The following is a 15,703-nucleotide window of genomic DNA, read 5'->3' on the forward strand; positions in this document are numbered from 1 at the left end:
TATGGTACTTGGAAAACTTTTTCCTATTGCAGGCACCGGCAGGACAGGGTTAAGAGTAGGCTACTGCTGGGTCTCTCTCCACCCTTCCCTCCCCACCTTTCCTTATGGCACAAATGACCTTAGCCATCGGTCACCTCCTCTAAATACCATACCATACCTATTCTAAGATATGTTTGACACAGCTCTCCACTCCACTCCACTCCACAGATCTCTAGTCAGTTCTCTTACTATGCTAATACTTCCAAACTCACATAGTCCTTCACATTCACATGCTTCATCACATGATCTATACATATTTTATGCAAATAATTCCTCTGCCATTCCAGTGATTGTGCAAAAATTCCACATAGAATTATGGACTTGTGGGTGACTCAGTAAAGATACCCAGCTGGCTATTCTGTAGCTATTCCTTGAATAATGACTTTGTAAACATGCATTCACAGTTCTAGCTTCAGAGTCAGGACTGAGAAGCTGCATACACAAACATGCTCCATTGTGACATTGTGTGTTTGGCAGTATAAACAGTCTTGTACTCTAGAAGCCAAAAAAAACTCCATAGGAAAAGAATATGCCTTGGTACTTCAAATTCAACAACAGGAGTGAATTCATGAAATCCAGCTACAAATCTCAGACCAGTCATATGCTGTTTCACCAGTGGAATTTTTACACAACAAGAGTACTGGCAAGTGACTCGATAAATGTACACTGCTGGCTTGAACATGATTATTCCTTGAATAATTACTAAAGGAGTTCAATTTATCACAGATTCTATGAAAACCCTATGAGGGGTTACCGTCCTCGTGCAATTTTGGGCCTACATTGCTATAGTGAGTCATCATCCTGCCTGATAGCCTGGCCCTATCATCTTTTTGGCTCATAGTCTTCTATGGCATTCTGGATTTCCGGATCTCTCCATTTTCTGGTTATTCATTGGTTACCAGAGGTTGACGACAGTTTTTCGGGGATTCCACCAGATGTCTCCAGGTCGAAGTGCTGTATAGGCACTTTGGCTACATTTATAGAGCGCTCGTTCTCTCATTGTTGCACTGTGATTGGCCGGTCTTGCTATTGCGCTGTGATTTCTGGAAAACTCTCTTGCACATGTTGGTCAGATGGTATCCATTTTCGATGTTCTCCATATTTGTGGCATCTCGGTGATCTCAGTTGACTCCCTGTTTAGCCTGGGATAATATCTTCTTTCCTTGTCGATGATTTTGACTTTGACAAATTTTATGTTGAGTCCTAATTTGCTCCAGGTGTGTTCGGCGACTGCTGATACATTGAGTTTCTTATTCTGTGTTGCCCTATTGTGCTCCTTCGTGGACCTGCATGTCTCGCCAATACAGAATTTTCCACATGAGCAAGGTAAACAGAATACCCCTTCGTGGGAATTTTGTGGGATCTCACATTTGGGCCTCGGAATTATCTGGCTTATTTTTGTCACGTTGTTGAATCTTGTGTCAATGCCCTTCTTCTCCAGGAGCCTGGAGATGTTTCCACTTGTGCCAGTGACATAGGGAATGGTGGCGAAGATTCAGCGCTTTTCAGTTTGGCATTTCTCCTTGTCCAGCATCAGCTGGCCTATGACCTTCTGCAGAACCTATGGTCATCACTTCACTATCTAAGAGCATTAACACATTATTCAAACCATACACACAGCTACTTAACTTTTTCCATCGGGAACTGGATCTCCCTCACTGAGTTCAGACTGTGGTGGGACACACAGGTGGGTCATACCTTAGTTCACCTTCTAAATGTCACATAAAAGTGGCACCACACTCAGCAGCCTCTCGCCAATAGAAGCGGGTGAAGGAAAAGAGTAAGAACCAGTGATGGCATGCCCATAAGGGCTCTCGGATGCCGCCCCTCCCAAAGATTTGAAAAAGGAAAAAAAATTCTATACCCATTCAATTATAATAACACATCTAATTAATCAAAGTGTTTTTTTCAATCGCATACATCAAATATGTAGGGAAAACACGGAAAAATAGCACGAGAAGTTCGCATTTGTAGCATGGGGCACTGGCCAGAACGTCCCAATCCATCGCTATGCCGTTATATGAAGAGTGGTAGTGGTGGGGGCTGTTGGTGCTATGACGTGTCTAAGCTTGTGCCTTATGGAAGTCTTGGGAAGCCGCCCGAGCATGCGCAGAGCAACGTATCTAGTGAGTTGACATCGCCACTACGGCTGGCGGTATTATAATCTGGCATCTATTTGGTGTTGCAGAGTTGCAGAATACCTTGTTTTGGTTTAAATTTTATCATCATAAATATTTAAATTATATTATTTTAAATTAAACAAATTTAATACGTAGATAGCCTTGAAAACTCACTAAAATACACAAAATATACAAAAATTTTGATCCCCCCGGTGAAGTGTGCCCCCCAAGCATTTGACTCATGAGCCGCCACTGGTAGGAACATTGGGCAGCCACGATTCGAGCCCTCGAGCAAGGGACTATGCCAGAGTTACTTCATTTTGAGGCCCTTCCAGTACACTGCCTCAAGGCATAGGCCCACTGACAGGACTTGACAATGCCAATTTCAAGACTTTCACAATCTGGGCATAAGACTGAAGTCAGTGTCAGACACAGCAACATAGGAACCTTACCCAGGTGGTGCCAATACCATTTTTTTCAATTTAAGTTGTCAAACTCAATTCTGAAGTGAATTCAGGGTGTGGTGTCCTATAACACATTGAATGCTACATGCTTCATACAAAATAGCACAATGACAGATTTTCTCAGTTGTGGGTTAAGTTGTAGATGGTCAGCCATTTTGCGTGGTACCAACCTCTGGTTATTTACTTCTGCCTGGTTATTCTGTCATGGATCTGAGGTCCTGTGAAGGGCCTTTGAAATGGTATGGTTATTATACACACACTTAACCCTTTTACTGCCAGCCCATTTCAGGTGGGATGTGCGAAGACCGCCAAGGTTTTTTTCCAGAATTAGCAACATTTCAGATTTAAACATTTTTCAGCTACTTAATTTTATTAAATATGTCTAGATTTTTTTTCCAATTCTTAAGATATATTTACATCTTGTAACCATAGATAGATTATGGGGGTTCACATAAATTACAGCTGTTGAAAAGGCCACAATCATTTAAAAAAAGTGAAATAATGCGGGCCGATAAATCGGCCCCTGGCAGATTTTGCTCAACCAGCAAGAGCCGACATATCGACCTGGTGGCAGTAAAAGAGTGAAGGATTGCCTGTCTTCTTGATACCTGGTCAACACAGAAGACTGGATTGAACAAAAGGTTCCATTCACTGTAAATGTGGAAAGTCTACATTGGTGTTACAGGGAGGGCAAATTAAACAAATCTGGACAGCATTTGCAACTCTGCCAAGCCGAAACATAAGTGTGTTGATCCACCCAGTCTGGCAAAAGAATGGGTCACCATCGGGTCACACTCTGGCCTGAAATGAGTTTTGTCCTGGGTGACCCACTGGTGGGTCACACATTACTTTTGGTCACAACGCGTAGGTTAACTAGAATAGCATACGCATATCACATTTTACGTTTCAAACTTCTCATTTTACAAAATGGCAAACATTTCAAAGTGAAGAAAAATTGTTAAATTGCCATGCACACATCCTGCAATTCTAAAACTAGGTCTGGCATATTTTGGAAAATTAAAAAAAAAACAGATCTTCTTCAACCAAAATTTACCTTATTCTAATATTTGGATCCCATATAACTTCTCCATCACAGTTCCACACACTGATCCCAGGAATGTGTTGAGGAGGATTTGTCTCTGAACGTGAGGCAGTAGCTGGGAGTGGCCGGAAAAAGAATTCTTTAGCTCTATGCACTTCCACAAAAGGAAGATCAAACTGAAAACACAAAAAAAGCAAGAGAAGGCATTAATTATGATTTTTATGAAAATTTTAAGAAAAAAATTGATAGCATTCTGAAAATGATTGTATCAAGATAGCCCTTCATTTAGCCAAACAGATTTAATGTTACAGTTAAAATCATGTTTACATTTGCACAGCAGTTTCCTCTCTCACCCAAGTATAAACTTAGTAAGCCATGAAAGCATTGTAAGTAGCCTACAAATCTGGGTACCAATGCCTAAATCAGGATTTTTTATTAATGCACTCATTGAAGATATGATCAAGAGTTGTAAAAACTTATAGTTCATTTCAAATATCTTTGCTACTGAGAGGGAGGCCAAAGTTTTTAGGAGGTGGTGAGAGCAGGAGGCACACGACTTCCTGAAAACCAGCCAAAATGCGATATGTGGAGCCTAGCCTCCAGGAAATTCAATCGCTTTCAGACCTCTGTTGTGTACACTGCGTGAGTTAGGTAGCTGTGTTGCCAAGTGGGAGGAAGGTTTTTGAGACACACTTTAATTTCCATTCACGGACAAAGTCTTTTGAGAATACATGGCGATGCCTACCTCTCTCCCCCATCTCACACCCCTAGTGTAGCATTTCCCACCTCCAGTCCCAACGTGGCTTGAAATATTTGGAGCTTGCACGACTGGGCCAGTTGCAAAGATATTTGAAAAAGATCATAGCTGGGTATCTTATAGTATTTACATATTAATGGAACAAAAGAAACTAAGTGACCCTAAACCTCTCCATACACACAGCATTTCCTGCCATCTGCCTTGTAAGGAGAGAAGTACTTAAGACCCGAAGATATGAGGGCATGCAATCCCATAGAGAGAGAGATCTCTCCCAGACTATGATGAAGAGAAGGGGGGACAATGCCGTGAAAGGAGTGAGTGAATATCTTACCAAGTGATGATCAATATGTATAGTATTTGATACAAATACAGTGATATTTAAAGCAATTGGTTTTGAGATAGAATGTTCTCTTCCCTTCTCCAAGGAGCCCACCACCCACTATGAGGTATTACACATTCTCCGGACATGTTCACTCAAAGGCAAAAATACAGGGATAGATTTGCACCTTGAGCAAATTAAAATTAAACTTAGAAAAAAATCAATCAGATCTTTCGGCTAAGTTTGTAATGGAAATATCCATGAGAGACTATATGCCACTTTCTAAACTGCCAAAAAGATTGCATTAACCATCTGAATCATTGAATTACAATCAGCAGGGGAGAAGGGAATGGGAGGTGGATCCATGGAATTTCTGGTAAAATTTAAAAGACCATTATCTTTTAAGCAGCTCTCCAATGAAAGTTTTTACTTCACTCAACAAACAATGGTTGAAAATGCTTGATAAATATGTATCTAAATGCCATTTTTCTATGCAAATCAGACCTTAAACTAATTATAGCTGAGAGATACCACTAAGGTGGAATGGAAACTAATGTACAATTGGACAATTTTGTACTGAAGGTGGCTAAAACAGTCCCATGGCAAGAAAGGATGTATTTCTTCCCCACATACCCCAAACAACTACTTAAATCTACCCCTGCATTCAGCAAGAGAAATTCAATTTCTTTTGGTAGAAGAATTTAACGTACTTCAATGATACAAAGCACTCACAGGACGTTATACAATGGCGATTGCAATGGGTTCAATTTTTTGCTTGAAACATTAAGACAAGACTTGATTTGACCTGAACAAAAATGCAATAAGAGAAAAAAGTGGATACTCACAACAGTCTTTACAGGGCTGGTAAGCCTAAGCAGTAGCCTTAAATTATTGAAAAGAGAAGTATGTTTTATCAAAACAATATCCACACAGCCATCTCCGATGTGACAAAACGGAGATATTCCATTGGGGCAACGTCGGCAAGCACATGACAAATTAGTTCCATTCACCATGAAGAATTTCCCTTTCACCGTCTTCCACTCTGAAATCCATTGAAGATGAGAAATTAATAATATCATGTATTTACTTTAAAATGAGAGAATACATTCTCTAATACCCACACCAACATATTTTATAAAATGTGACACCCACATCCCTGTGAAATTATCATAGGCAGTCGTGCCTTATAGTGAAAAATCAGCAGTTGTACAGAACACAGAGTGCAATAGTAATATTATTATCACATTTTTTAGCAATAAAAGACATACAATAAAAACGTGCATTGCAAGGGATACCATCAAGTTATCATCGTGGCTGGTCCCAGTATACTAGAATCTGTGCTAATATCACGGTTTTAATTTCTTCAATTATTACAGAGTATGGTTTAAAAACCATTAAATACGATTAAACTTTTGAAACATTAATATGCCATATACATAAATTGCCATGAGAAAGACCCTGCACCAGGAATCAAACCATGGACCTTTGCAATAGTGGTTCTTTTGTCAGAGGATGTAACGACAATGTATGTAATGAATTTTGTATCAGATTGCTGAGTGCCGTCTTTTCTGCTGTGGAAAGGTCTGTTGAAAAGCTGCGGGAAATGTCAATAGCATGGGACCATCTGTAGCTGTAAACAAATTATTTGAAAATTATAGGATAGGAGAATTGTTTCGGGTTGAAACACTCGGTGGGGATAGAGCAGGAAAAAGATCTTTGTAACCCCCTTCTGATCCATTTCCTGAGTGCCCACAGGAAGGATCCCACTCACTTAAGGATAGATTAGTGGAATATCAGATGATTTGGTGATATTAGTTCATTGGCAAAAATCCACAAAATAAATATTACCGTATATGTCTGAATATAGTCCCCCCTTTTTTCCAAAAATGCCCATTGTAAAAGTAAAGGGGGGGACTATATTCAAATGCATTTTTTAAATTATTTCCTGAAACTGAAGTCTCAAAATTAGGGGGGGGGACTATATTCAGAGAGTGGCTATATTAGGAGAAATGCTGTATATGAGGCGTGTTAAAAATTTTCTGCATACATAATTAGATACTGAACACCAAGGACATTGGTTGATACATATACATATGTTTACCCAGATTGGTAAAATATTTACCATACTTCTAGTTTCTCACATTCAGTCTCCAGAGCACATTAAGAGGCTAATGGAGGGACAGTCTAAGACCTCAAGGGAATAGAATGGGACCACTAACACGTGACGGAAGGACTAGTTTGAGTAAGAAGGCAGGGTTGCAAATTGTCTTTTCCATGAAAGCAGGAACTTGGGCCATGAAGCTAAGAAGGGCCTAGGAGAATAAGTAAGAAGAGATGGTAGACCTCTCTGGTAAATTTTTCCTGCTGTCACCAGTACACTCATACATATTCATTTCCCACAGCTGAAGGGTTAAAGCACAATTGTACCACATTGAATCACCTCGTAATGCAATGCTAAATTATTTTTTTTTATTGAAGATCTGTACCAGTTAAGTATCTACAGAAAATTCCATGGGATTTTTCTAATTATAGAATATCCTTCCAATTTTGTATGAACAGAAAATCTGGTTTTGCTAGTGGTAGCTTGAGTCGCCTTTGTGATGGCGTCAAGATTCTATAATTCTATATTCTTCCATACCTATCCCTACCCTAGAGTCATCGTCAGGCTCTCATTGCGGCGGCCTCTTCTTTTCCATTTCCTTCCTCTCTACCCCCCTCCTGAGGTGACCAGGCAAATAAGTTGTAACTTTATTCCTGCCCTCAAGGTTTTATCCTCAAGAGGCCCACCCTGGGCTCCCTATCAATGTACCAGTTAAGGTAGATTTGCATGAAGCACTTCATGTATCTCCCAGTTCTGGGCACCCTCCTGCCAGTGGCGCAGCAAGGGGGGGGGTTTTGGGGGATAAACCCCCCCCCTCAGAGCTCAGTCATTTTTTTAAGTTAAACTATTTTAATTATTTGGATTAATATTAATTATGGAATAGTGTAAGGATTAATAAAATATCCCTCAGAAGGCCGTAAAACTCACCATTTTTAACCATTTATCTTCAATTTTTTCTGGCGGAGGGTCCTCGCACCTCCCGCTTACCCTGGCAGGTATGCCATACCCCCATACATCCCAGTATTAGTTGCGCCTCAAACCCCCCCTAGCCTTAATTCCTAGCTGCACCCCTGCCTCCTGCATAGTACTTTCCACTTCAATCCATAGTCCCAATCCCTTATCCCCTCTGTTCTTTCCATGAACCCTCTCCCTTCCTCCCTGGTTACCGAACATTCTCCTTTTAGTCATGGCTTTCAGTATTTCTTCCCCACTCAGTAGGTACTCACTCCATCCAAACCATCTGTCTACTCTGTATCTCTTTGATAAGTTTCCTCTCCTCACCCACCGTAACTAGACTTTCTCAATCTCTCCCACTCAATCTATCTCAACTTCTCCATCCAGTCTCTGTTTACCCTCCTTCCTCAGCACTCATACATCTATACTTTCAAGTGCAATGTTCTGGAATTTTTTTTAATCTTTAAAAATAGACATTTTCCAAACCTTTTGTGAGTTTTGAATCAATGTTTTAGTGGTTTATTAGGAGGCAAGTGGACAGTTTGTCTGGAAAATATCCTAACTGACTTAGTACATCGTATTCTTCCTAGAGACGGTAGATAGGTATGGCAGGTAGGTCTTCGTCATCTTCTTCTACTTGGTTATTCCCTCATGGATTTGAGGTCCCGTGAAGGGCCTTTGAAATGGTATGGTTATTTTAGACGTTCTAATAGAATATCTGTCTTCTTGATACCTACCTGGTTCTTATGAAATACTGGATTGGACCATAGGATCCATTCCTTGTGTATGTGGTGAAGACAACATCAGGAGACATGGAGGGCAATTGAAACCAAAATATATAATAGATAGACATAACATAGATAGCATTTGCAACTCTGTCAACCTGAGACATCAGAGGTGATAGAACATGTCATTCCAGAAACCTATTCTGTTCATTGGGAGGATACAACTGTATGTACTTGGCAATCTAGCGATTTGATCGATGGATTTTTCTTCCTCATAGGAAAACCCACTAAAATCGCTGGCACATTAATTGCGTATGCTTGGTTTCGCTAATAGTAGGACCCGCCCGCCTCTGTGACGGTGCAGGATTCCTCGTCCCTTCCCTTCCTTCCCTATCCACTCCCAGGAGGCGTCGTCGGGCTCCTATCACGGCGGCGCCTCCTTCCTTGTTCCTTCCCGTCCTTCCCCTTCTGGGTGCAGAGGAGAAAAGCTCGCTCTTACAGTCCCTGCCCCAGGAGTGTAACCTTGCGAGCCCGCCCTGGAGTCTCGTTTCCACGGTATGAACTTGGCAGCTCTAAACGGCACCGGGACTGTGTCACCAAGGCAGCTATTGAGATCTTCCTCCACCCCAACAACATCAAAAGGAACCATGGCCTCCCCATAAGCAGAGCTTGGAACCCCATAATAAGTAGGGTAGAAAAGGCGGGAACCAATCAACAACCAGTAAGGTGAAGGCAGAAGGATAAATATCACAGAAACATGAGCCAGGCATATTTCTCAGACGTTAGGTAACTTATAAGTCAGCCACTACGCAGAGTTTAACTCAGTGCAAAACCCGCTCAAAAAATTATGTACATCATCGTCAAGGAACACCTGTAACACTACTTAATACACATATTTCTACATAATTTTACAATTTTGCCATAACCCCTTACCACGCAGATTAAAAAGAGTGGCAGTGGCCGAAATATCACCGCCCACTAATTCTAAGGAGAATGCTTCTGATCCTTCCTTCATAAGCACGAACTACCCTACAAAGAGCATCTCAAATTTTGAAATCCCACCACAATCTCATGTTTACTCAGCAGTGTTTTGATGTCTGACAGGCACATTCATTATGTAACCTGTAAATAACTAATTTTTCATTGTGAAGTCTCAGTCAAAAGATTCCTTTAAATCATAAAATGATTGAATTGATGGCACAGAGAAAGACTAATCAAATAGCAAAGTTTATACACTTTCAAACTATACTTCATACAGTCAGTTAAGGGCATATCCCCTCCCACCATGGAGGCTGCCCCAAGTCCCTCCCAATAAGTGTGGATTAGACACGAGCAAGGACACCATTAATGTGGGTCTTCGGGAGACTACCTGAGCTAGTCTACCATGCTCAACAAAAATGTTTCTTGAACAAGTAATGGTTTGGTATCCTACATAGCAGTGCTACTGACCCTAATATTGAATTTAAAATTTTAACCAGTCACCATGACACAGCCTTAAGTGCTCCCAAAAGAAGAAAATTTATGATTACTCATGGAGAACCATAAGTAAATAAATAAAATTGGCAACATTATCGATAAATTGGTGGTATGAACACCACAGCAAAATTCATCAAGAAAGCTCTAGATCAACTATTCACAATTGTTATTCTTTTCTCACCTCCAGTCTGTTGACTTTGCTTATCCTTAGAAATATCACAACCTTTTTGGCAACGTTCACAGTTTTCTAAACACTTTGGTCCACTATCAGCATTACTTGAGTCTGTCAGCAGAGTAATTTCCCCTTCATATCCTTTGTTCGCCATCAACTTCTTGAACCCTATTAGGTATTAAAAAAAGGGAGCGAGACGTTAAAGCAAACCATGAAAATCATTACCTAAAGCCAATCTAATAATATGAAGTATGAAGAGTGTATATAAATGTAGAGAGTAGGTATATATATATATATATATAAATATAAATAGTTTTAAGTCAATATCAATAAATATAGAAACAGAAAAAAGAAACACTCACACGGGAAATTAACTTGAAGCTTTCGAAGTACTACTGACTTCTTTCTCAACTTGAGTAAGAATGGGGAGGAAAGGAGTGTGTTGGACAAGGGAAAAGAGGGGAGTGGGGTATGGGGAGAGGGGGTTAGGAATAGACGTTAGGATGCGACTTTCAAACCCAGAAAGCTATTGGCTAGCAAGTGCCAAATGCACGCCAATTTGAGGGTGTGGAGATTGATGGCGGAGTCAGTAGGAGGGAGGGAGGCAATAATGGATACTTTGTAGCATTGATTGAAGACGGAGTCGTGTGACAGACAATGTGTAGGAACAGGTAGAGAGGAGTGGGGGGATGATGGACAACAGGAGGCGCAGTGAATGTATGTATATATTTGCAACAAAAAAGTTTTGTTCATTGAAATAAGTAACATATTGCTTAAAGCTTCAACTTCAAATATATCATCTTCTAGGATGACTAGGATCATGCAAATAAATTATTCAAGGAAATGACTGCAGACCGGCAATGTTTATCTTTAAGGAGGCAAAGGTGAGACCATACCAGGTACTATAATCACAGGAAAACCATTTCTTTTCCCTGAAAAGGATTTGAAACTGAATCTTCTGAACTAACACTGGATGCTCTACCAAAAAACTTATGAGGTATCTATAATCTCTGTCGACCTGTATTTGTTTTAAAGGGGAAAATGGTGGATGGTGCCAGACATATTACATCACAATACAGCTTTCTTACACACAGTGCCACTGTACCACAAGAAAATCCAGAACTTTGAATGCTAGTGCATTCACCATAGTCATTATTCAAGGAAATAAAGATTAGCCAGTTCTGTGCCTTAAAAGAATATTTAACAAAATTCCTCATAAAAAAATGATGCCCACGTAGCCTCTGTAGTGCTTTGCCAGGTGTGGATTCTGGTCAATGCATATGATTTTCCCTCAGTGGAATTATCATACCCAGAGTGCAGATAAAGATTAGAAATAGTGCAATTGAATACCCAAATCTTGCATTGAATGAATCTAAAATCACAGAGCATGATATGCAGGAAAAAATTAACTCAAAAATTAATGTGTTCCATGGCTTCTCATTACAGCAAAACCATGCAAGAGGACTGTCCATATGACTTCGTACTTCAGATTCATCATTTTATGATAGTAGCACACTGATGCTAACTCTCAATGTTTACCATCAAGTATTTAGAGCTGCCATGGTAGACATATATTGTGAACCATCCAAGTTCACAGAAATTCAAGAGAAAATATTTTTATTATTATTTTTATTCACTCACAGACATTTCGATACCTCCATTGCAAAAACGCTCAACAATCGCCCACCGAATCATATCCGCTCATCTCGCAGCCCAACAATACGAATCCACTCAGCAGGCAGGATCCGGAGCACAACCGCTCATCTCCTATTCTCCTATGCTCCGGACACTGCCTACTGAGCGGATTCATATTGTTGGGCCACTAGATGAGCGGGTTTGATTCAGTGGGCAATTTTTGAGCACTTTGCAGTGGAGGTATCGATTTAAGAGCAATTATTTTTATTCACAATCTCTATCAGTTCAGTTGGATACTTGGATAAAAAAAAATTTACTACAAAGTACGTCCACTGACATGGTCTTGATATTCCTAACACCACCTGCTGGCCATATTAATCAATGTGCTGAGTCAACTTCACAATAAATAATATCACACAAAAATTAAATGTAAATATATGATCCAACGCCAAGTGATACTTAGCTCATTTCACTTTCAATGAAGTCATTAACAAGAAAATATTTTCTGTATTTTTTAGGATAAACTACAGCAAAAAATACCCAACAATTTTAAAGAGTTAATTTTCAAACCATAATCAACATGTCTTTTCCAATACCCAGAAATGCACAACAAAAATATATATTACCTGAGTAATCATATCGTCTTGGACCCATCCACCGGAATTTCTCACTTTCACGTATAATATCTCCCATATATCCATAAGAAATTATACTCGCACAATATCTCAGAAGGGCACCATTGCTATGAATTCCACACAAATCCATCCCAAGTTCATCACCTGTTTTAATAAAAGGAAATTTCAACATTACTAAAAAAATTCACAAACATGGTTCAATAAAAGAAATCCAAGGGAAGATTATTCATTAAATTACGAGAGATTTGCATAAAATACAATTCACTGAACTTCTTCAACCAAAAGAATTAACAAGGTTAATTGCAATTGGCAAGCATGGCTCAATAAAAGAAATCCAAGGGAAGATTTATCACTAAATTACGAGAGATTTATCAAATAAAATTCACTGAACTCCTTCAGCCAAAAGAATTAACAAAGTTAATTGCAAATTGATGCAACACAAGCATGATTGCACAAATTCTTTAATGAGGCCTTGCTGTGTTAAAAGAATGGAAATATTTTGAGAGCAAGCACGGGAATTGTCACATTGTGTATGATGGAAAGGAAGAGGATCCTTTCTAAAAATACTTATAAAAATTACTAATACGTTCTTTGATTATGACAGCACTGGCTGTTAATTGCTTTAAATGCTTGTATAAAACCTCCATTAAGCAACTCACATACAACACCAACAACCACACGAAAATTTTTTTTCCTAGGAAAAATACCAAATCATTTCCATCAAGAATCGTACCCCATTCAACCCATTCCAACACTCCAGAAGAGAAGCGGAAACGCGGTTACCCGCTTGACAAGCAGGATTGCGTGACGTCATCAACTTATCTGCGAAAGGGTTTTTCGCCGCGAATAGCTCGAGGAATAATTGACGAATCGAAAAATGGAAAAATATGTTTTTTTTTATTTTTAAATCTATATTTCAATCGACCATAAAAAGTTGGCCCATAAAATTCATAATGCTTATATTTTCTTCTCGTACTACTAACACTTTCCATAAATTAAAATTACCCTATCTTGCAATTAAAACTAGCAAAAATAATCCCGAAATTTGATACCTATCCAGAAGCGGGAGAATAATGGATTTATTAGGACCGGAAAAAAAATAGTTCGTTATTCGGAACGCCGCAGCGGTGTGCCGGTGAAACTAGATCCACTGACTAAACCAACGCAAAAATAACCTGAAAAAATTAAAACCTTCTCATTAAATGCAATGCATCTCGAGTGATTGAGGATTTTAATTTCCTCAGGATGAGCTTCAGACAGAGGGTACTTAATTAGCTTCACTTTAATTACTAGGGACATAAAAGTGATCACTAGGCGGAGAATGGGCCACTCTGCTCTAACACGCATCACTTTCCTGATTAACTTAGAAAATACGGCCCGAGTAAGACGTAGTGTTCAGACAGCCGCACTAGTTGTGAGACGCTCAAGTCTAAATCACACCATCATATCTTCCGTCCCTCTAATGATAGCTCCAGCGATAACTTTTCAGTAAAATCATCGGGGACCTGAGAAATGATCGCTCAACCCATCATTTTCTGAATTACGCTGTCATTTCCACCGTCCCTTTCACCATCATTCATCCCGTCACTTTCCGTATTTACACCTGTCTTTAATTAAAAGCCAAGCGTGACGTTGCAATCGCTGTAAGCGGCAGTGCTTTCTGATTGCCTGAAGGATGGTGCCAGCGATGGTTTCAGCGACGGAAAAAAGGGACGCGCCGAGGGATGGAAAAAGGGATGGGATGGAAAGGAAAGGGATGGCCACTGCGTACAATGATCGCTTGCAACAGTCACTTTTCCGCCATCATTGAAGCGATCGCTGGAACTGTCCCTCGAAAGGGATGGAAAAAATGTTCGTGTGATTCAGGCTTAAACATCGGAGGTCTTATTCCTTGAAGCGTTACCACTAAAAATAAATAAAATGACTAGGTAATTAGTTTTTCGGGGAGTGTTGTAGCTTTTTGTAACTTCATACTATTGACCAAAGGGTCCCTTCTTCATAGCTCAGGCGAAGCATTCCAACGCCCCGAACGAAAATTCTCGCAGAGTGAGGCGGTCCAGGGAAAAATTAGTCCTCTTCCCAGAATGCGTGAAAATCATGCTGTTGTGGCTTAGTACAGGATGAGATCTACCGTCACCTGGGCAAACTAAGATTCAAATGTCGCATAGAGAGTAAATTATCATCATCATTATTGGTCAACAACCCTAAGATTGGTTTGACGCAGATATCCGCTCAATTCTCATATCCAGGGGTGAAGCTAGGAATTAAGGCTAGCAGGCGCAACTAATACTGGGGTGCTTGGGGCATTGCATACCCGCCAGGGTAAGCGGGAGGTGCGGAGGCCTTCCGCCGGAAAAAAATTAAGATAAATGGTTCAAAATGATTTTTACGGCCTTCTAAGGGATATTTTATTAATCCTCACACTATTCCATACGCAATGTTAATCCAATTAAGTAAAATAGATTAAACTTAAAATTTCTGTGAGCTCTGGGGGGGGGGGGGGGGGGGGTTTATCCCCCAAAACCCCCCTCGCTGCGCCACTGCTCCTATCAGCTAATCTTTTCACACCTACGTATTCCTTCTCTTTCATATCCTTCTTTATCTGTTCCATATATTTCATTCGAAGTCTTCCTTTTCCGTTATTTCCATCCACTTGTCCCTCGACGATTGTCTTCATCAGGCCATCATGCCTCAAAATATGGCCTCTCAGGTTGCTCCGTCTTCTTGTTAAGTCTTCATGAGGCCTCTCTCCTCTCCTTCTCTTCTTAAAACTTCCTCATTACTTACTCGGTCGATCAATTTGATCCCCACCATTCTACTGTGGCACCATATTTCGAAGGCCTCTACCCTTGATTTCTCCGCGGCTGTAATTGTCCATGCCTCAATTGAGTAAATAGGGTAGTTTCCTTCATCAAAGAAAACGAAAGGCATTGATTGCGATTCCTTACCCACCATTAGTGTATTCATAGTATACAAATTATTTGGTTTTAGAAATACCGGTTTAAACGAATGGCAATCGTCAAATTTATCCTCATTTGAAAATGCCAGATTGGCGCCCATGCGATGCCACTCCATGTGACGTCACAGGGACCTAGTTTCTACACGAGAGGATAGGAGTTATACATCGTCTGAGATAACCAATGCATGCATGAGGCACAGAGCTCAGGGAAACATGTCTTAATAATCACCTATTAAAACTGGCTAAGGTCGGAAAGTTTTCTTCGTTTGATAAGGTATTAATTAACCTTATTTAAGCCAAGCGCT

The 15,703-nt window shown here is 40.1% G+C and overlaps 1 protein-coding gene across 2 annotated transcripts in view; it reads right to left on the bottom strand.

Moving 5' to 3' along the window:
• Positions 1 to 15,703, bottom strand: part of LOC124170510 (ceramide kinase) — a 143,068-nt gene that overhangs the window by 6,810 nt on the left and 120,555 nt on the right. For both annotated transcript variants that reach the window (XM_046549280.1, XM_046549279.1), the window contains exons 5-8: positions 12,431 to 12,583; positions 10,179 to 10,337; positions 5,587 to 5,783; positions 3,678 to 3,841 (exon numbers count right to left, since the gene is read on the bottom strand). In XM_046549280.1, coding sequence (XP_046405236.1) covers positions 3,678 to 3,841; positions 5,587 to 5,783; positions 10,179 to 10,337; positions 12,431 to 12,583 — 673 coding nt within the window. The remainder of the gene's footprint in view (positions 1 to 3,677; positions 3,842 to 5,586; positions 5,784 to 10,178; positions 10,338 to 12,430; positions 12,584 to 15,703) is intronic.

The sequence above is a fragment of the Ischnura elegans genome, chromosome X (assembly GCF_921293095.1).
Source record: "Ischnura elegans chromosome X, ioIscEleg1.1, whole genome shotgun sequence".
NCBI classification, from domain to species: Eukaryota; Metazoa; Arthropoda; class Insecta; order Odonata; family Coenagrionidae; genus Ischnura; species Ischnura elegans.